The sequence below is a fragment of the Vombatus ursinus genome, unplaced genomic scaffold (assembly GCF_900497805.2).
Source record: "Vombatus ursinus unplaced genomic scaffold, bare-nosed wombat genome assembly UNPS02010548.1, whole genome shotgun sequence".
In the NCBI taxonomy this organism is placed as follows: Eukaryota; Metazoa; Chordata; class Mammalia; order Diprotodontia; family Vombatidae; genus Vombatus; species Vombatus ursinus.
The window spans coordinates 5,851,295-5,873,552 of NW_020950326.1; the positions used below are offsets into that span (position 1 = coordinate 5,851,295).

Genomic DNA, 22,258 nt, shown 5'->3' on the forward strand with positions numbered 1-22,258 from the left:
ACTCACATGCTACCTCTGACCCCTGCCCTCCAGGCAAAGATGAAAATCACCTCTCATCTCAAATTCTTCTTAGTACTTTGTGTTGACACCTCATTTGCTCTTTCCTCCTTCCCTTCTAAAATAGTTATTTGTGTCCTTGTATTCTAGAATTAGACTCTGGATAGCAGAGATGGTATTCTATCTTTGTATCCCAGCACCTACTGCACAGTAACTGCTCAAATAGGTTGAATGGGACTGACCTTTGAAAAAAGCACTCTCATATCTACTCTATTTTATCCCACTACAAACTCGTGAAGTAGAGAAAAGGTTGTTTTTTTTTCCCCGCTCTCCACCCATCCCACCTCCAACCACACACCCCCTTTCAAAAAAGGGAAAACTGAAGCAGGGAGAAGTTAAGTTACTTGCCCAAGGTCACTGGTTGAGTTTCTGGTCTCAGTAGCTTTTTCTGCTACCAGCCTGCCTGCCCTCGAGGAATTTACACTCCAGTTAGAGAGATCAGACCACAAGTGAAACCCGAGAGCTAGTTCAAGGACATTAGCAAGTACGTGACACCAAACATTAGCCGCGAGAGCCAGGCTCACTCTCCCCAGAGCCTTCTCCCCTGGCTCCCTAGCGGTCCCCTTCGCAACTCCAACTCCCCCATTCTTCGCCCGCGGATACACTTCCCCAAAACTCTTGGGCCTTAGTGCGCCCTCCCTCAACATCCCTCGAGACTCCTCCCGACCGCACTAGCTGACTCAGCGCAAGGGGAGCAGCCTAAAGTAGCCTGGGGTGGGGTGGCCTGGGGTTAATTGCTCTGTTTTTAACCACCCTCCCCTCCCCCTTGCCCCTTGGCTCCCGAGACTTGGCTCCGCCCCCTTCTCATCCGACGTGCAGTTGCAACTAGCCAGCCAGCTGCTGGAGGCACTTTGGCCAGTGCGGAGGAGTCGAGGCTGCTTCGTCCATCAGCTGAGTTCTCTGTACTGCTGGCGGCATGACGGCCATAGCGATTCAGGTATACTGGAAGGGACCCCGAGGAGGGAGATACCGCGAGAAACTTTGCCCTGGGGCATGGATGTCTCCTACTGAGGAGCTGGGGGTCTCCGCGCCCATCCGAGCTCCGGCATGCGTCTCCCGTACTCTCCGTATTGCCGGAGGCTGGGCAGGGAGGCGTCCTCTCTTTCCCCACCGCCACCTTGTTGCAGACGAATTTGGCTTATCCCGGTCCCCAAGTTGGCCTGGAGGTGACTTTCTCCTCTTGCTGTAGCAGGAGACAGCCCGGGACTGTCCCGGCTTGAGCTATCTAACGCCCTGGTGTCAGTCTTTGGTTCCGATTCTGAGTTAATTTCTGTTCTAGTGCATCATGGGGGCTGGAGGGGTGCAAAAAAAGCTCGGAGTTGCAGGTTCGGGAGATGGATACTTGTCTCTTCTGTTCTCTGTCTGCCCTTCCCGCCCAGATTCCATCGGAACTCTGGCTCCTGGCTCTAGGGGTAGCCCTAGCCATTGAGAGGGTTTCCCCAGAAAAAGGAAGTGTAAAATAGAATAAAGCCAAAGGGAGATCCAGTTGGAAAACCTGCGTCAAATTTCGTACAAATACTCCGAGGATGACTTGACGCTTCCCTACAATGCGACAGCTGTGGTACTATTCCCTGAAAAATTTTTGCCAATTGACTTAAAAAAAAATTCTGCTGCTGTTTGCTTGCACTTTTCCAGATGTTTTCAGAATTTCTCTTCATTTCAGAATATAATCTAATTGCTAGGGGCTTCCAGTACAAAGTTTGGTGTTTTATTTTTTTCAATCTTGCCTTTCTTAACCCCTTCCACTTTCCCTTCCCACAGTCAAACATATTTGCCTTTCCCACTTTGGTCAATTGGTTCAGGAAAGGAATTTGTAAAAGTACTCTAGGCTCCAATGTAGAGGGATCCATTGGTAAAATAAGAATGAATCAGGAATTGTTCGTAAGGGCCCTAAACTTGGAGACAGTAAGTTTCCCTTCCCTGTTGTTACGTCCAGGTATCCCTACCTCCCCAATTCCAATCTTATCTACCTCTCCAAAGTGGCAAAGCCAGATGCTGCCTTCTCTGAGAGACAAAAAAACCCTGGATTCTAGTTCACTACTTAACTAGATGAGTGACTTTCAACTTTTCATACGCCTAGGACCTTAGTTTCTAGACCTTCTTAGCTTCCTATATCTTAATTTCTTCATCTGTAAAATTAGAACAATTATTACCTGCCCTGCCTATTTCATAGTATGTCTATGGAGCAAATAAGATAATGCAAGTATTTTGAAAATTGTAAAGTATTCGAATCTTCGGGAGATATGAATAATCTGATTTGTAAAACGATTTTCTAACCTAATACTCCTGTCAAATCAAACCCTTTAAGAAAAGATCTAGTGCCTGCAATGGGGATTGGAATAACTGAGTAGTTTAGGGTTAGGGCCATGGGGAAATGATCATGCTCTGTGAGCAGTTTTCCTTCTGTCTTGCAGCCTGTAATTGTAGTTCCAAAAAAAATATGTTTCTCAAAGATCATGGGATTAGCTTTGCCATTATATTTATTAAGAGAACATACAGGTTCTTTCCTTGCTGCCATGTAACTGTTACCTCTAAAAGAAAAGCGGATGTTGGCAAGTTCTAGCAGTCGACCAAGTTACCATTACTAGGGTCGAGAGCTCAGAGAAAAGCCATTGATGGGTAGAAGTAATTCCCCCCTCCTCGTTTTAGCTATTGTAGTAGAACCACAGAATACTAAAGTCATAAGGGACCTTGGGAAAATTTCAAACAGCTTCAGGAGGGGAGAGAGACAAGAGAGAGTGAGTATGTGAGAGAGTTTAGAAATTTAAGGATACTTTTTGAGTGGGTATGGGTGAAGAGATTTGATGTAGCCTAGCTCAGAGGCAAGGGGATAAGATAGATCATTAATCTTTTAATTTCCCTGCTAACTGAGAATTCAATGATTCTTTAAAAACAAACAGAACACTTCCACCACTGAATATCTCTTTCTGATACTGGGTAGCCCTGAAGACTAAAGTCCTTTCTGTACCTAGAACAGGTGGAGCAGTGTGTATCTGTTTTGCTGATGGAGCTATCTTTAAGGGTGAAAGGTTTCTCTGTTCATGGCTGCAATGGATTGGGAATCAATTAATAAACATTTGTTAAGCACGTACTACATAACAGGCACTGTGCTAAGTGCTGGGTATACAAATAGAGACAAAAGACAGCCCCTGCCTTCATGGAGCTTACAATCTAATAGAAGATTTTTAGTATCTAGAGCTGAAAGAGATCTTAGAGATCATTAACTGCATTCACATGATGACAATAATTTCATGTTGAGTGCTTTTTCTTGGGTTGCAAAAAAAAATGCTTTTAGTTTTTCAAAACTTGGGTTTCAGGCACATGACAGTCCCTCTATGATTCAGTTTCTCCTGATGATGCTGGCTATAATGATACCTACCCTGCCTACTTCACAAAATTAGAATGATTTTAAAGTGCAATCATAGGTATACTTGTGCTTTGAAAGCAAAAACATTTATTTAAATGAAACTCTGAGAGTGAATAAGTGGGAAGGGAGGGTAGGAGTGATCCCTGTATACTGGGCAGCCTAATCTGCCCACCCGTCCCACCAGGTTTACAGTTAACACCATTTTTTCCAGGCAGTCATCTTTGCTGCCAGTTCCTCTTAATCAGGTTTTATCAAGAAGCCAACAATGCTGGGTTTTTGGGTTTTTTAAACCTTCTGCTCTTGAGGAACTATTTTACATTGAAACTCAGGCCCAGAAGATGTAGTCTTATACAGATGTAAAGTCAGAAGATCCAAGTCCAAACACCGCCTACTTCTACTTCTGACTGCCTATGATGTTGGGCACATCACTTGTTCTCTCTAGATCTCAGATTTTCTCAGCTGTAAAACAAGGGGATTGGGCTAAGTGATGATTACAATCTTTTCCAACACTGCACTATAAATCCTACTGTCCTATGAATGACTTGCCCATGGTGACCTAATATGTTAGTGGTGCTGGGAATAGATTAGGGTCTGATTCTCCATCCAGCTCTCTTTCTATCAGACCTCATTAGACAAGAATTTTGCCCTAGAGGGGAAAAAAAGAGACATTCTTGGGAGAAAGGATGGCAGGAGCAAAGATCTGGAGCTACAGAAGCACAGGGCAGGTTTGGGAGACAAAGTAGCTAGAGTAGAAAGGATCCTTTATATACAAACCTGTGGGTGATAATAGCAACAACAACAACAATAGCTAGCATAGTGCTTTAAGATTTTCAGGGAAATTTTTTTAAAAAATTTTTAAATTACAAAAATTACCAAAAAAAAGATTTTCAGGGCACTTTACCTGTGTTAACTCATTTGATAAAACTCAAAATGGACACTGATGCTAGACTATAGAATCTCTAATTTCATGTGGCATGCTTTCTTCCAGGCTCAGAAGCTACTGGTTCCGAAGAGGCCAACCAAGTCCTTTTTCGAATCATGGATCCGAACCCTAATCATTCTGTGTGCTGCCATTGCTGTGGTTCTATCTTCCATCTCTATATGTGATGGCCACTGGCTCCTGGTGAAGGATCAGCTCTTTGGCCTGTGGCACTTCTGCGTTTTCACTAATAATAGTGAGCTGAATTGCTTCACAGACTTGCGCCTTGCCCAGGTGGATGGACTGGCAGTGGGTATGGTCCTGGCCCGAAGTATGGGGGCTCTGGCTGTGGTGGTGGCCATCTTTGGCCTGGAGCTCCTGATGGTCTCCCAGGTGTGTGAAGATGACCACTCTCGGCGGAAATGGGCCGTGGGCTCCATCCTCATCCTGATCTCTTTTGTCTTGTCTTCTATGGGGCTCTTCAGTTTTGTGATCCTCTTCAGGGACCAGGTCACCTTCACAGGTTTCACCTTGATGTTCTGGTGTGAGTTCACCTCTTCCTTCCTCTTCTTCCTAAATGGAATCAGTGGCCTTCACATCAATAACATCACACACCAGTGGAATGGACCAAAGAATTTTTAGAAAATGAGAGATCTCAGTCCTTCCTGAGAATGAGCTTCTACTTAATGCCTGGGTGAAACACACTCTAAAGCAACTGATTTCTTTAAAGTCATGTACCGCTTCTTTGTGGAGTTTTTTATTATTTTAAAAAACAAAACACCTTGTTCTCATTCATCTGGAGGTCTTAAGAAAAAAGAGTCAAGGTTCAGATGCCAGTAATTTTGCAGAGGAGAAGTGATATTTAAGTCAAATAGGCTGGGGCTGTGGGAACACTTTAGGGGAGGGATCTTCCAGCGGTCAAATAAGGAGCTGCTGACAGTATTCCAAAGCTTTGTTTCTTGGGTAGAAAGATGCCCTTTGAAAGGTTGCCTATTGGCCATGACCCGTGGGGTATGCAGTCAAGGGAACCCCAGGTGACAGCTCAGTGGCAGAGTACAATGAAGGGAGGTGAGTCCGTCTAGACTCAAGAGGTGGGGAGCCCAAGACAACTGATTCCTTTATCAAATGTATTTTTTTCAAATTAAAGAATTTTAAGGTAGTTTTCTCTCTCTATCCTCAACAGCATTTGAATAGTGTTGAATCCATGCAGGGTTCCTAACAGGAAATACACACTTAACTGAGTTGCTAAAAAAAAAAATAATAACTTAAGCTTAGATTATTCTTGAGGAACTCCTCCCTCCTTGGCCCAGCTCTTCAAGGATCCATCTCTGACCTCACAAAGCTTCCTCCAGGAGTATCTCCTGCAGTTGGCTGCGTTCCATTAAAAGAGGACAACGCATATATCTGAAGAGTTTCTAAGGACTGCTGCTTAATCTGATTTGGTTGCAACTACACCCAATCTTCTCCTTTTCCCTACTCTTATCTCCTCCTTATCCATCTCCATCTCCTTTCCTATCTCTCTCCCTTTTTTTCTTCCCTATTATTCAGATCGAAAACCAAGTTTTGTCCTGAAATGCCCAGGAAAATGAAAGTAAAAGTACTTGGCTTAAATTTTCAGTATTCTTGCTCACTCTGACCCACTCCCATTTATAAGATAAGATTCCACTCTTTAAAAAGATAAATAATTCCCTGAGAATCACCACTTCCATTCAAACTGGAGCAAATTTTCTAAGGTTAAGCAACCATTTTGTTGCTGAAAGGAGAAAGAAATTGAGGGAATTTCATTTCTTATACATTTCATAATATTCCTTAGAAATTTCTTAGATTTTTTATTGAAGAATTTTTATATCTTTGTGGTTCATCTGCCCCAATAGTAGAATAACCATGTGATCTCTATTGGGAGGATCACCCACGTGACAGTCTTCTGAGGTATGTGGCTGATCTGGAGCTCAAGATGTTTTTAGAATCCCTTGAACGAATTAGGAGCTCAATAAAAACTTTATGTGATCTGATTTAATTGGATCCCTGAATTTGGGGGTGGGATCCTTCAGTCACTGCATAGTCGGGCTCTGTGGGGCCTCTGGCAATGTGGATACCTCTGGGAGAAAAGAGCTCAGTTGTAGAGTTACTGCTCTCTACCTGCTAGCCAGGTGATTTTCCTTTTCTGGTCCAAGCTCAACAGTGTTTGTTTCATTGTTCTTTCTGCTCACTGAGTTGCCTTTTACTGACTTCTAACATCAGGGACACATTCGTTTGTGGTGTGTGTGTGTGTGTGTTTTGCTGTGTTCATGCTTGCTTAAGCAGGCACCACTAACAGCTTAAATGGAAGAGTAAATTAGTTCAATGTTTTCCATTCCCAGTACACAACTTGTTTATAAGCAAGAAGTCTTCATCAGTACACATACCTTGACCTGCTGGACTTTGCCAATTGCTAGGTGTCAGACCTTGGATAATGATTAATATCCATCATTAAGTTTCTCTGTGTGTGTTTCTGAGAAGGAGGATTTCTTCTTAGGTAGGGAAGTATAGATTACCATCTTTGCCAGCTGGAATTTATCTGCATTCTTTTGCTTTGATTGTCTCCCTTCTAAGTCCTCCCAGGCCAGTCTGGGGTGGAGGGTTTCCCTCAGTCCATTATTTCCATTCCCATCTGTTGACATTCTTTTCATTTCTGTAACTCTACCCCTCAGGTCTTCCCTCTCCTCCTGTCCATCTGGTCTGTACTGGTTAATCTCAGTCTCTTGCCCTCTGCTCAGGCTTTTGCACAAACATCTTTTTTCTCCCTTTGCAAGCCTCTACCCAGTGACCTGGCTTGACACAGCTGACCAGAGTTCTACCTACTGTATTCTCTGGATGTTCCATTCTAGTCACTGCTCTTGTTAAGGGCCACTTCGTGTATCTATCCCTTGGAGGTGGTGACCAGCTCTATGCTGGGCTAAGTTCTTCACCTACCAAGACAGTAATTCATTTTAACATTTATTTGGAACACCCTTGGGGAAATGGGGTACAGTCTGGGAAAGGTGTCCATGCTCTGGTCTATTTTAGGCACTTAATAAATATATTGCTGCATTTTAAAGCATAGCATGCCTCTGACCATAAAAACAGAATCTTTCTGGAGGAAGGCTCCAGGGATCAAGGGATACTAAATGTTTGTCAATAGCCTTATAGCATTATGAGAGAGACAAGCTGAAATTAGCTACAACCAGATAGTTAAATACCATTCCCCTAATATCAGACTCTTGCCAGATTGGCACCTGTGAGAAAGTGAGTAGGGATTTACAAAAATTAGGGACCTAAGGGCAGTTTTTCAACTGAGGATTGATGACTGAGGATCGTGGGGTGGAGTTGGATGGAAAAGAAGGAATAGGATAGGAATAAACAAACTGTCCCTGAATTTCCAGGAACTCTTGACATTAAATCAAAAGCCCCTTTCCTTGTGATGAAATCTGTGACTTGGCCCCAGGGAAACCTAAAAAAACCCAGTCATTTAGGCTAACCTTGGCCTTATTCCTGGCACAGAGGTTGAGTGGCCTGGGAGCTCATTGTTTTTCTGGAAAGAGACCCCAGGGCTTCAAGAAGACTTTGAAGCTTGGTCTTCTCTGGACACTGGGACTCACAGCTGCATCAGCAGAGGGACTTTTACCCCCTCTTTATTTAGCCTCTCTCCAGCAAGAGAGACTAGACATTGTACTCGGACATTTTCTATCTATGTTCTAAATGCAAGACATACTTATCGGTACTCAGACATTTTCTATCTGTAGCCTAGTTGCAAAAGGCAAATGTGTGCACCTTTTCCAATGTTAAGCCTCAATGGGTTTCTTTGTGGAGTGGTGTTTGTTCTTTAAATGAAGAGTCAGCCCTCAAGGACTAAGTAATGTTCAATAAAATAATTCAGATCATACATGTTCTGAGTGTGTGTCTGCCAATAAGGCCACCTGGGGTTAAGGAAGGGACCTAGGGCTATTGGCATCAATGAATTCCCTTTCCCTTTCCACATAAGGGTACCAATAGTCAGAGAAAAGATCTGAAGTCTCAGCAGGGAACTCTAGTTGTCTCAAACCAAAATAGAATGAAGCTCACCTTATATTCATTATGGTACTTTTATTTTTTAAAATAAAATGCTTTCTGATCCCCTCTGGGGAGGGAGAGAAAGATGATACTTTCCCAATTTAACCAATGAAATTGAAACCCAGATTGTTGAAGCAATTTGTCCAAAGTCACACAGCAAATTTGTGTCGGCTAAAATTAGAATCCAGGCCCCCACTTGCCAGTCAGATTAGTGCCCTTCCCAAACAGTCCTACTTTCCCAAAGCATGCACTTTTCCTTCTATGCTTCTCCTCACCTTTCAATTCCTAACTTTGAACTTGAGAGACATCCCATGAAAAGACCAGGAGCGCTGAGCTATCCTTAGTAGAGAATTTAGAAAATGTTATTAGTCAGCAGTATTGTTTAGGTTGTGAAACCCCATGAAAGACCAGAATATCTAACAATTCATACATACTGAAGCAAAGTACTGTATTGAGTCAAAAGGACCTGTGTTCAAATTCTGGTTCTTATGTCATTGGGCCTTGTAGGGAGATGAACTTTTCCCTCCCATTTCTAAAAATCTTGCTGAGTAGGGGCTTTTGGTAGGGTGACAGGAAGATTAACTGAGAGTTCTCGTTTCTCTTTTATGGGCTACAATGCCATCAGAAAATAGTCTCTAAGAGGGAAACACAGGTTAGAGCTCCTGGGCTAATATGAGATGCCTATGGAGACAGGGTGACCAGGAATGCTTTGGTCAAGGTTGATAGGATGAAGAATGAGGACTTGGTTGAAGATGTTTCTCTCTAAAACACACTAACACATAAACACTGACACGAGATTTGGGACTTTAACGCTATTTCCTTGATGGGATGTAAAGAGTACTCACGCCCATTGGTACTTCTTGGGCCATTTATACCACACTGAGGAAAACTGAACCGTGACTCATGTAAGTCAGAGCTATACTCTTGGATGTGGACTCTAATAAGCAATAGAAACATATCTGGAGAAATGGATGGGGTCCACAGCTGAGAGACACAGAAAAGAGGAGTAACACAAAGTGAACATGGGTCCCTGGGGTACATGTGTGCAGGAACCCCTATCTCTGCCAAGATTGAGGCTGGTCCATGTAAACCTAGAGCTTCAATTTGGGATAAGCGGTTATATCTGTGGGAGTCACAACCAGGATGCCTATGGGCTGCAAGTCTGGAGGAAGAAGGTGACTTGAGCAACATCAAGCATTTTTCCTGGGCCTCTGTGTGTGTGTGTAATGTTGGCCTTTTTCCTTTTTACCTTCTTTTGAAATTTTTAGTTTTGTTGTTTTTTTGAATTGCTATTATCTTGCCACCTCTAATCATACCTATGAGAACATTCTACAATTATGTATTAGGAGTGTATGTAATCTCTAAGGCCTTCCAATTATGAGAGTTCTAGACCCTTGAGAACAAATATTGAGTTTGAGAACTCAGATGTAGATTGGGGAGATGGGGAGCCCACTTATCTGAGCAGTTCCCACAAACCCTCAGGGAACCTCATTCAAATGGCAGCTGCAAAGGAGTTCCTGGAATGGAAACCAAATGGCCCCCATAGATGGCAACAGATAGAGGCATTGGGAGAGTAACAAGTTCCTAAATCAGTATTCCTGGAAAGAGGATAAAGAGTTCCTGAACCAAACAGGACCCAAAGTCAAGGAGCAGCAAGGGACAGAGCCATGACATGAAGGAGCAAACCTATTCCTTGCCCTCATTTCTGTGTTGGGTGAAATAAAGTTTGTCCTGTAATTGATGATTCATTAGCCTGAATGCTTATATGAGAACTGAGGGCACTTCTACCTTTTTCAGTAAAGACAAAGACCTGGGCTATATTCTAATGTTCTGGGGAGATCCTGGGTAGGGTGGCAACAGTGAGCCAAATTCTGACATTCTCAAGGGAAACAGAATGGGGGCATGAGCCAAAGAATGATTTGTGCGAAGCATCCTCCCCCTCCACCCCACAAGATCAAGTCTTGCAAACTACAACACTGATTCCTGCAAACCCAGAACTTAGCTTCTAGGCATGAGTTGTGTCCATTTACACCCATATTCTGTGTTTGAAGAAGTAATAAGCCCTTTTTTGCTCCCAAATCTCTCTCACCAGTCTTGGAACCACTCTCCTTTTTTTTTTTTTTTTGAAGGCAATTGGGGTTAAGTGACTTGCCCAGGGTCACACAGCTAGTAAGTGTTAAGTGCTTGGTCTGAGTTCATATTTGAACTCAGGTCCTCCTGATTTCAGCGCTGGTGCTCTATCCACTACGCCACCTAGCTGCCCCACCATTCTCCTTTTATACTTAGCCTAAAATTCCCCTCTCCATTAAAGTTACTCCTCTAAGCTTGGACAAGAAAGGTAGGCATGTAGTCTCCCTCCTATGAAAATGAATATATTTTTATATCTATATGTGTATACATACAGTGAAACACCTCTTTATTATAACTAATAATCTCTGAATCATCAAATCTGATGGCCTCTTTCCAGCCTTTGTCCTCCACAATATTTGACCCATCGCCCACATTATTCTACTGTACACTCTCTTCTCCCCTGGTCTCACAAAAATCACACACATAAACCTGGGGGTAAAGGGAGGACAGGATTCTCCTCTCATCTTTTTCCTTAAGCACATGGCAAAGAAAGAGAGGTGGGTTAAGATTTGGATCATGGGATATAGAGCTGGAAAGAATCTTAGAAACCATTCCAGTCCAATTTCCACATTTTATATATAAGGAAATTGAGTATCAGAGAAGTTAAGTGACCTCCCCAAGGTCATACAGATAATAAGTAACAGAGCAAGGATTTGAACCTATGTCCTTTGAGTCAATATCCAGTTCTCTTTCCACTTCACTTCCTGTCTTTTATTACATCACTACATTAGTTGTCACCTTGGACAGCCCAGGGAGAGTGAGGGACAGAATACAAATCAGGTAAATTACAATGATGGGGGGGGTGACCATGGTAACAGTAGGTGGCTTGAGAGGGTAGCATGGGACCCAGATAAAGGTGCAAGATGAGGAGAGGGAGAGACAGAAGAGGGCTGGAGACCAAATTCACCTCTTCACTATTTTGCAAGGGCTGGGAATGGATAGGGAGAAGAATCGCATGATTCAAAAGGCTTCTCTGACTCTTCTGCTATGTGTATAAAGGGGGAGAAAGATGGTGAGGTCTGTAAAGGTGAACGGGCCTTTCCATCATGGTCCAATTCCTAAGAGAGTAAGAAGAAACCTGGCATTCTCAATTCCTTCCTCCAAGTACCCCAGAATGTCTTTTTTCCTATAATAAAGAATGAATCACTACCACTGTCAAGATTTATTAACACATCCTTCTCTTCCCCTTCAGTTGTAAAGCACTAAATAGAGCCCTCGTTGTAACAGGCTGCTGGTTTTCAGCAGCTTCCACTTTCCAAATGTCCAGATATCTCAACTGGGACCTAGAGATAGCACCCCAACTATCCCTACTGAACTTACTCTCCCCTTGCCTCCAGACAAAATCACAGAATCTGGTGGGGGGTGGGGGGAGTCTCAGAGGTCATTCAGTCCAACTTGATCCTGAGTACATGAATTTCCACTATTGTAATCTCTGACAACTGGTCATTTTGCTATCACTAGGCAGCCCATTCTGTTCTTGGACAGCTATCCTTGCCAAAAAGTTCTTACACTGAGCCAAAATTTGTATATTTGTAACTTACACCAGTTGGTTTTAGTTTTGCCCATGGAACCACACACATAGGTCAGATATACTCTCTCTTCCATGAGACAGCCCTTCAAATATTTGAAAACAGTTATTTTCCTGAAAATATACAGATCCTTCCATCATTCTTCCTCTAACATGTCTTCAAGTCTCTTCTCCATCCCAGCCATCTTCCTCTGCACGTGCTCAACACAATAGTAATTTCTTTGCTTTGGGGATTCCTTTTCTTCTATCTCAGAAAGGCCCGACCAAGAACCGAGGGAGGGAGGTAACCAAGTGAGATCAGGAACTGACACTCTAAAGAAAGGAAAAAGCAAAAGGAAGTAGACCCAGGCTGGGAACATGAAAATTGTCACGATGGAAGGTATTCCGAAGTCTCAATGACTCCATAGAGTGCGGTGACCTCTCAGAGAGCCCTATCTCTACTGACACCTACTGTCCCTCACACCTTTCCAGAGCAGTCCAGTGCCTGTCGATGTGCTCAGTCCCCCCACCAATACCTCTCCCATCCACCTAGCCCCTGGTCTCTCAGATGACACTGGCTTTCCAGGCAGTTCCTCTGCCCTGCTCCAATGAGCTGGTTTTAGTCATGTGGGTGAGGCCACTGGCTCCACTGCTGAAGGAGGAACTCAGGGATGGACGTGTCCAGAACCAGTTATTCAAGTGCCGCTGCCGCCATTTTCTCTGGATCTCCAGCTGCACCTGCCCCGAGACAAGAAGAGCATCTTCTAACCAAAATGATCCACACGTATATTTCATACTCATTCTCAGCTCTCCGCCTTTGCTCCTGTTGTGCCACAAGCCTGAAACCCTCTTCCATTCTTTCTCGGTTATTCACTCCAGCTCCTCAGGAGAATGTAAGCTCCTTTAGGGTCTGACTTTTTCTCTTTTGTCTTTGTATTCCCAGAATAACACCTAGCAAATAGCAGTGTTTAATACTTGTTCGTTGATCAATTACTATTCTTCTTTCATGGTCCAGCTCCAATTCCACCTTCCCCAGGAAACCTTCCCAAAATATTCTAGCCCACAGCAATCTCTCTCTCTATTCTGTACTTCTTTGGCATGTCTAGTCTGTGTCAGCCATTTAGGACTTAATCCCATGTTGTCTTAGAACTAAGATGAATTTTTTTTCTCTAAACAAACTCACCACAGCTCAAGTAAGTGTTGCTCCCATCAAACCAGTCACTTTTGGAGTGCACTTTCTCCAATGATACTGCTCATTTGGAATTGCCTTACAGACATTCTTTTGGCTCTCCTCCATGGTGGTGACACGTCTTTCCCCTTTATGAAAAACTCAACTTTTTGGAAATTTCCAAAATTTTTTTGGAAAAGGTTCAGAACAAAGGCCTAATGAATAAAGTAAGCTAAGGAATGCAGTTTTTGTTCAAAATCAAAGTAGGACTATGAAGTAGGGAGATCCTATCTTTTGTGGCTCATAAATGAACTCTGAAGGTCATCCCAAAGGAGTTCCTGAACCATTTTAAACCAACTTACTGTTGGAATAAGAATTCAGCCTTCTTAAGCTCAAGGGTATGGTGGTAAATGTTGAACCACCAGCTTTTCAGGAGAAAAAATTTACACATGACACACTTTAAAGTTTAATGTGTATTGTTAACATTTTCTCTGTCACTTTCTTTAGTTTAGACGATCATGAAAACCAAGTACTAATTTGCAGTGTTTGCTGGTTTTTAGGTGTAAATGCTAACACTGAAAATTTAACAATCAACTCTCACCAGCCCCTTCAAGCTGGCTCTAGCACACCCCTACCTGCACCTCTAAAAACTAACCACTTTAAAGAGGAAAATAGAAAATTTTGATTTATTCACTCTCTCTCCTCTGTCCAACTAAATTACCAGCTCATTGAAAGCAAAGACCACATCTTACATAGGCAAAAGCCCAAATAAAGTTGTCCTAATGTCATTTCATGGTAATATCATATAAATGAACCTTAAACACAGAGTAGAAAACACCTTTGTAACATAATTTACAGCATTGTTTCCTATCTCTATTATTTTGTTTTTGATACGATACCCAACGCAGAGTGGGGGACACAGCAAGAACTTAACAAGTAATTGGTGAATTATTGGTATGCCCTCCTAACCATCTCTCCATTCCAGGGGATCAGTGAGGGGATGGGAGAAACTGCTTTGATTTCTGATTCTACAATCAGTACATGGGGAGAGGAGAAGAAATTTCAGAAGACCATGGTATATCCTGGAATAGGGCAGTCAGCATAGAGGCAAGCGGTTACCCAGCATGACCAACCCCTCTAATGCTTCTGGGGATTTAAGGGAATCTGATATCTTCTTCTCATGGTTCCCTTCTTCCTAGGGTCTTAAATATCATCTTCAGTAGGAGCCAAAGGGCAGAACCAGAGACAACCAAAAGAAGTCAAGGCAGCTATAAAGTATGTGCTACTCAAAGACTAGAACCAGGCTGGCAGTTGGCCTGAAACTGGGCAGGCTCCAGGGCCCTTTTCCTCTGGATTTGTCCCAAGGTCTCCTGCCGCCTCACACCAACCCATTCCAGACATTCTCCCAAGGTACCTTTTCTTCCCTGTACTAGAAATCTTTGACTCTTCTGAAGTATCTTATGAATACCTACCTCCCCATTGAGGAAGCAGTAAAGGACAGCCACCACCAAACCCTGCCAAAGGAAAGAGTCACAGTGTTAGAATGTAGAAAGGCAACCTAACTGGCCTGATCTAGAACTCCCTGTCAAGTGTGTCTCAGGACAGGAAAGGCAGATTTCTCCATGGGAAGCATCATGGTACAGTGGAAAGAACACTAGTTTTGCAAAGGACCTGGGTCTAAGTCTATAAGACCTCTGATGCTCACTACCTGCGTGATTCAGGCAAGTCACTCAACCTCCCCAAGCCTCAGTTTCCTCATCTGTAAAATCAAAGTGTTGGACCAGATGGCCTCATTGGTGCATGACAGCTCTACACCTAAGATCCCATGATTTTCTATGCCCTCTAACCTTCCATTTCCATCCACAGGACACGAGGCTGCCCCAGGTACCAGAACACCTGGCATGTCCAATTTCTTTGAGAGACAGCCTGGGGGCAGCTAGGTGGCGCAGTAGATAGAGCTCCAGCCTCGGAGTCAGGAGGACCCGAGTTCAAATCCGGCCTCAGACCAAGCACTTGACATTTACTAGCTGTGTGACCCTGGGCAAGTCATTTAACCCCAATCGCCTCACCAAAAAGCAAAAACAAAAAAATACTCCAAGTCCAACTGTGCCAACTATCTAGGCCACTGAGGTCTTTTCCAGCACTCAAAAGTCTTATAGTTCAAGTGACAGCCTGGTTGGTGTCATGCATAGAGTGCCATACTTAGAAGATCTGGGTTCAAATCCTGACTCCAACACCTACTAGCTGTAGGACCCCTGGGTAAGTCACTTAACCTTTTAGAGTCTCAGTTTCCTCTTTTTTAAAATGGGAATAATAATATGTAGAAATTAGGGATATTATAAGACTCAAATGAGCTAATGTATCAGATATAATTTAAATTATTATAATATTACAAAACTATTGGAACTCAGGATATATATCTCAGTGCTACTTCCTATTCGGTGAATTTTTATATCCACTTCCTCAAATACCTGAAATGCAAAATGTCTCCCCACACTTCTCTTCTTTATTAATCCATGCCCTGTCCTCTCCTTCAAATCCTCACTCCAAATACAGCTTTCTCTACAAAACCTTCCACTGATTTATCACATCTCACAATGTCCACTCCTTCCTCATTTGTGTCAACACTTCCATCTTCTTTTTAAATATTAATTGGTTCCTTGTAAGTGGTCTTTTTATCTACTGAGACTGTAAGAGATGAAGGACATTTATTCATTCTCTTCTATTGCATTTAGTCCCCTCTATAGTATCTTCCCTCAGTGACCAGCCACTGTAGAGTACGGAAGTCAAACACATCGCAAACAGTGAGTATAAAATCCATGCTGTGGATTGACTCTGCTGGGATTCCCAGGGCCAGCCTGTGGCAGAGTTTTCTCTTGTCACCTCCATTTCCAATTTGGTGATTCTGGCCCTTTAACAGCAGGTGCACAGTGCCCTCTTATTGCTCTTCGGCTGCCCGTTTTCTCATTAACCATTATAGCCTTTCTTGGACACATAAACACTCTGCTCAGCACTTCCCAGTTAGGGTTATAGTCTTTCACAACAGTTTCAGCAAGCATGAGTCACCAAAATCTGCCAACATCCAAACATTACCAACAATCTTTGAAAAATGTCAAATTTTATGAAGATTACAATATTGCATTCAAAAACAGGTACAACAAAAGGAATAAATGTAAGCACAATATTTAGACACATTTATCCTCTTGCCAACAGGCTTTTTGGAAGCTCCCTCACACTGACTTATCTAAACAGATAACAAAGGACTTCATTTAAAGAAAAAATAGTAGATCACTATTACCTCCTGAGTATAACTCAGATCTCTTTGACTAATATTTAAGGCCTCTCACAATCTGGCACCAGTTTATCTTTCCAACTTTATCTCATATTATTCCATTCCACACATTATATGCTCCAGTCAAACTGTACTCTTCCCTGTACCTGAAAATACACTGTGTTCTCCTATCTCCCTACCTGTGCTCATGTTGTTCTATGTGCCTAGAATGCCCTCTTTTCCTTTTGCCTGTTGAATGCCTACTCAGACTTTAAAATCCAACTCAAATCTTCCCCAGTCTTCCACGTCTTTAACAATCTTTTCTATGATATTTGCATAGCATATTGTTTTACATCTGTTTAATGCACTTATCATGGAATTGTGTGTTTTATAGTTATCGGTACTGGTATAATCCTCCTATTAGACTGTAAGCTCTGTGAGGGTAGGGATCCTACATTTTAAAACTTCTCATCTTCTGGTATCTAGTACAGTTCTCTACAATGGTAGACACTTAATGAATGTTTTCTATTGTTGAGCACAGACCTATGTTTTGTATCTCTCTCTCTCTTCATTCTGTCCCCCCTCCCCTATTCCCTTCTCTCCATAAAACCAACTTTCATCTGTCACAGAGGAAGAAAAGATTTTGTAAATTAATTCATACTAAGGCATTAACATCATTTTACTAAATTACCCAATTCCATTAGAATTTGTATTTTAACAGATGAAGCTAAGACCAAAGAAATGACTATTCAGTAGAAATTTGAACATCAGCAACAGGTCAACAGTGAATAAAGTATCTGGGGCAAAAAGTTTTGCTAGTGACCCTTAAATCACTCTTAATGAAGGTTACATCCTAGTTCAGATACACAGAAGGCTAGACCTGCCTACTACCCCAATCCCCTATCCCTCCTATAGTGTGCTCATCCTGGCCAGGAGAAGGTGGGAAGCCAGGACCAGTGAAAAAGCAGCCGGCTTACTTAGTTTTTTCCTAGTTGTATAGTCATTATCCTCAGAAAAAACTGACTTTATATAAGCAAATTTGAAAGCTCATTTCTTTTCGTGTGAGTTGTCAGTAAAAAAAAAAAAGTCTTATGAAAACTTCAGAAAGTACTTTTTGTTTTGCCTTTGACAAGTCACACACATGAAAAGTAGCTGAGTGGACTCAACTTGGACGTTCAGAAGGACTGACCACAAACCACTATTTCAGGAAAACAGGAAGTCTCAATCCACGAGGAAATGTAGTGGAAAGAGCCCTGAGCTGGAAGTTTAGAAACCTGGGGTCTCATCCTGCCTCTTGCCACTGACTAGCTCCAGCTGTGTGACCCCAGGCCCATCATTCCAGCTCTCTCCTGGCTTCTTCTTTCTCAGTGGCCAGTGAAGTTAATGTCACCCGCCCTATCTACTTCTCCCCAGGGATATTAGAAGGATCCAGTGAGACAACAGATGTAGCACTTTGAAACAGAAGTACTTTGGAACATCAAAAAGTACCAGGCAATGTAAATTGTTTCCTTTCATGATAGAAAATTCCCAGGGAATTCCATGACTTCTACAATGCGGCATCGTGGAAGCACAGTCACTTAGGTCTCTTATTTGTCTTTGCAAACAGGAGTATGAGAAGGCAGACATGGAATCTTAACAAAGCTAGGGTAGGCCCTCGGGCCACTAAAATTTGGGGGACACTGACAGTGCTTATATTCCAGCATATAGAAACTACTGAGTTGAGCATCTAGTAAAAGACTGGTAAATTTAGAATAATGGTTCTTCTGATGAAAAATGCTATCTACCTCTAGAGAAAGAACTGATGGAGTCTGAATGCAGATTGAAGCATAATATTTTTCACTTTATTTTTCTTGTTGGTTTTTTTGTTTGTTTTTGGTTTGTGTCTTCTTTTACAACATGACTAATATAGAAATGTTTTGCATGATTGTACATGTGTAACATATCAAATTGCTTACTGTCTCAGGAGGGGGGAAGGAGGAGGGAGGGAGAGAATTTGGAACCTAGAATTTTAAAAAATGAATATTAAAAATAGTTTTGACATGTAATTGGGAAAAATAAAATATTATTAAAGTAAAAAAGCAAATTCTAGGCCTGACCATAATAAATAAATAAATAAATGATAAAATTGTCTTTCCATCTAATTGGAAAAAAATAAAAATTTTTTAAAAGGAAAAAAAATAGTGGTTCTTCCTCTCTACTCCTAATCTGCTCCCTAGGCAGTTGTACCACTGATAAGCAGCTTCTCAACATTGATCTCATCTTGTCCTAAGGTCTCTCTTTCCCCCATACCCTATCCCTATGAGGATGTAGGTCCCGTGATCTTTTCCTCACCTTCAATATTGAATTTGTTATTAAAAGTTGATTAAAATGTATATTTTATACGATTTGCCCTGGATGCCAAGAATGCTAGCGAGGACTCTGGCTAGGCGCTTTTGGCCTCCTTCTGTTTGAGTGATATAGAGAAGCTGATCAGGGAGAAATCTGTCCTTCCAACTCAAATATATTCTCAAGGACATTTAGGATCATGGAGCCCTAGATCTAGAGTTGGAAGAAATCATAAAGGTTTTCTAGTCTACATCTCATTTCATCGATGAAGAAACTGAGGCTCAAAGTCTTACAGGTAGTGAATAGCAAAGTCACAATTTGAACTCATGTCCTTTGACTATAAATCTAGCAGTCTTTCCACTGTACCATGATTACTTCTCATCAGGAACTAGGAAACATCAAAAGCTGGGTTTCAACATTATGATTCTGATATTAATAAGACTCTCCAGAATTCTAGGTTTTCTGCCAAATATGTTAGCACCAACCCAATTGTTCTACTTCTTGTCCCATGCACTGGTTCTGTTACAGCAGACATGAAGAGTACCCAGAGCCTCCCTGCTCTGTAGACTCAGTTATAGGATATTAAGAAGTACATGAAAAATAATTGTGCGCCATCTAAAGAAAGAATTTTATATACATTATCTTTCTGATCCTTACAACATCCCCCCTGAAGTAGGAGGGGATTCTTTGTTCTTACTTTACAGATAGGAAGCTAGCCAGATAAGTTGCCCACGGTCACACAGTGCATCCAAGATTCAGCCCCAGCTCTTATTGCTCAAGGCTCAGTGTCCTACTCAGTGAGCTAGCCACCAAACCAAGCCATGCCCTGGGAGTTCTTATGAAGACTCCTGCCTGTCACTGTGCTATTATTTTCCTTCTAAAGCTGGGGTTCTTAAGCTAGGTGTCTATGAACTTTTTTTTTAAATGTATTTTGATAACTATTTTTCAATATAATTGATTTCCTTCGTAATCCCATGGATTTCACTTTGTGCATTTAAGAAAAGGTCCACTAGATTGCCAAAGGGGTCACATACACATACACACACACACACACACACACACACACACACACACACACACACACGGTTAAGAACCTCTGTTCTAAGGGAAAATAGGTCTTTCTCTTGCAGTTTAAGATTCATATTCTCTGAAAATTACCTGAAATGAGCCAAGTGCCAACTCAAAAAACAGCTTTATCTCCATGGTATCTTCAGGGTAAAGAGCAAAGATAATATAGTGTATACCAAAGAGGGGGATCAGCAGAAGGGTGGACTTGGCCAGCCGCCTGTGGATGGACATTGAAGGACACGAGAACAAGACGTGAGCTCCAGTCTGACCCCTTCAAGGCCCAGATTTATCCCACCTACTCCAGAAGGACTTTTTGAATATATGTGTGAGAGTGTGAGAGTGTGAGTGTGTGCGTGTGTGTGTGTGTGTGTGTGTGTGTGTGAAATAAGTGGTGGTAGTAATGATAAAATAGTCTGTAAGATTTTCTTTTAAAGACTATAAGCTTTTTGAGGGCTAGGATCATGACCTTTATTTCCCTCTTATCCCCCACAGCATTGAGCACAGAACTGAGATCAGAGCAGGTGCCCATCAGTTAGCATTAAGTCTTTGACAACAAGGTTCTGCTCACTTGTAATGACTCATGTCATTTCCTCTCATTTCTGGGGTTTTGAGCTTTTTCATTAGAATCCTTAGAATATTCACAAAAAGGATGAAATTAACCTGTAAAAGCAAAGGAAGATAAGAGCAAAGGTCAGTGAAGACACTCAGATGTTGGTCCTCCACCACCTCTCATATGGCTAGTCTCCTCTTCTTACCCCTGCAAAGGCGGTGTAGTGTAATAGACCGAGTTTCATAAAAAGACCTGAGTTGAAATCCTGACTCTGATGTTTATGTACTTGCTGAATGATTATAGATAGGCAAGTCAAAAGATCATAGATTTAGAGCTGGAAGAAAACTTAGAGCCCATCAAGTCCAACTCCTTCATTTTACATATATGGAAACTGAGGCACAATGTTTTTTGGTTTTTTTAAGTACCTTGCACAGAGTGTCTGAGACAGGATTTGAATTTGGGTCTTCTTATCTATAAATCTAACACTCTGTCCCACTATATCACCCAGCCTAAGTTTTACAATTTGTAAAACTTTCCTTTGTCTTTTCCAAGAAAACCTCAAAGAAAATTGTGTGTTTATTCTTGAGACAGCATGACATATCAGGGATGGGTGGAACGGTAGAAAAAGTTCTGGATTTGGAGTCAAGGAAACCTTCATTCAAATCCTGACTTACTATTTATGTGGCCTTGAACAATGTATTTGACCTTGCTGGGCCTTAATTTCCTTACCTGTAAAATGAGCGGGTTGGTTGAGATAACTACTAAGGTTCATCTCTAAACTCTAATAACTGGGCCATCTCCAAAGCTGAATATCTGGCCCCCGGACCCAGTGGAGAAAGTGAGGCTGGTGACCTTGCATAGCCCTCCCTCACTCAAATCAAAGTCAACTGAAAGTCATGTCATCATCTCCCTGATGTCATGGTTCTCTTCAAGAACGGAGGACAACACAACAACAATGACAACAACAACCAACTCTAACACTAGAGCTAAATCTATAGTATGAGATGTTGGAAGCCTGAGCCCTCTTTCTCCTCAGATAACTGAGTGAGGGGAATTCAGGGGAAGAAATGGTTGATAATAGTCACATGAAGGGAGTACCTGAGTGTCCTTCACTGGAATGTGAAAGACAGCAAGCAGGCTGGGGAACTGGTCAGGGGCCTAGGCATGTCTGTCTCAAGGTTCTGCCTCCCTATTTCGCGGAAGGCCTAATGATTCTATACCTTACCACAAATTATCAGCAAGTACCAATAAAATGTCTCAGTGCAACTTTAAACTATCAAAGCTTAATCTATTTAAAAATAGCTTAAACACTTAAATCTTAAACCATTTAAACATCTATAGTAAGTTATTAAAGCTATTAAAGTTATTAAATCTCAAGCTATTTGAACATCTATACTAAGTTATTGAAGCTTAGAACTGTGCTAAGACTTTTAAGATACCTTGTAAAGCAATAATTACTAACATTTATATAGGAGGGGAAGAAACAAGCATTTATTAGGCACCTACTATGTGCCAGGCACTGTGCCAAGCACTTTACAAATATTAACTCATATGATCCTCACTATAACCCTGTGAAGTAGGCACTATTATTATCCCCATTTTAGAAAGAGGAAAGTGAAGCAGATAGAGGTTAAGTGACTTGCCCAAAGTCACACAGCTTGTCTGAAGCAGTATTTCAACTCATATCTCCTTGACTCCAGCTCTTTATCTAACTCTCTAGCTAACATAGTGCCTACTATGTGCCGGTATTATGTTAAGCACTTTCATAATTATTATCTCAATTGATCCTCACAACAAAGGTAGGTGCTATTATTATCCCATTTTACAG

The 22,258-nt window shown here is 41.9% G+C and overlaps 2 protein-coding genes across 2 annotated transcripts in view; one reads left to right on the forward strand and one right to left on the reverse strand.

The window, feature by feature from the left end:
• The first annotated feature begins 819 nt into the window (after positions 1 to 819).
• Positions 820 to 8,244, forward strand: TMEM37 (transmembrane protein 37). Its single transcript, XM_027854677.1, has 2 exons — positions 820 to 994; positions 4,413 to 8,244. The coding sequence occupies exons 1-2, from the start codon at positions 974 to 976 to the stop codon at positions 4,983 to 4,985; spliced, it is 594 nt and encodes a 197-aa protein (XP_027710478.1). The 5' UTR covers positions 820 to 973; the 3' UTR covers positions 4,986 to 8,244.
• Positions 8,245 to 11,237: 2,993 nt separating this feature from the next.
• Positions 11,238 to 22,258, reverse strand: part of SCTR (secretin receptor) — a 77,754-nt gene continuing 66,733 nt past the window's right edge. The window contains exons 10-13 of the mRNA XM_027854678.1: positions 20,449 to 20,540; positions 19,971 to 20,097; positions 14,689 to 14,730; positions 11,238 to 12,786 (exon numbers count right to left, since the gene is read on the reverse strand). Of these exons, the coding sequence (XP_027710479.1) occupies positions 12,613 to 12,786; positions 14,689 to 14,730; positions 19,971 to 20,097; positions 20,449 to 20,540 (435 nt within the window). The 3' untranslated portion in view covers positions 11,238 to 12,612. The remainder of the gene's footprint in view (positions 12,787 to 14,688; positions 14,731 to 19,970; positions 20,098 to 20,448; positions 20,541 to 22,258) is intronic.

Coding starts and splice junctions, on each gene's coding strand:
- TMEM37 (XM_027854677.1), top strand. CDS start 974: ATGACGGCCATAGCGATTCAG. Junction 995..4,412: donor TGACGGCCATAGCGATTCAG/GTATACTGGAAG, acceptor GCTTTCTTCCAG/GCTCAGAAGCTACTGGTTCC.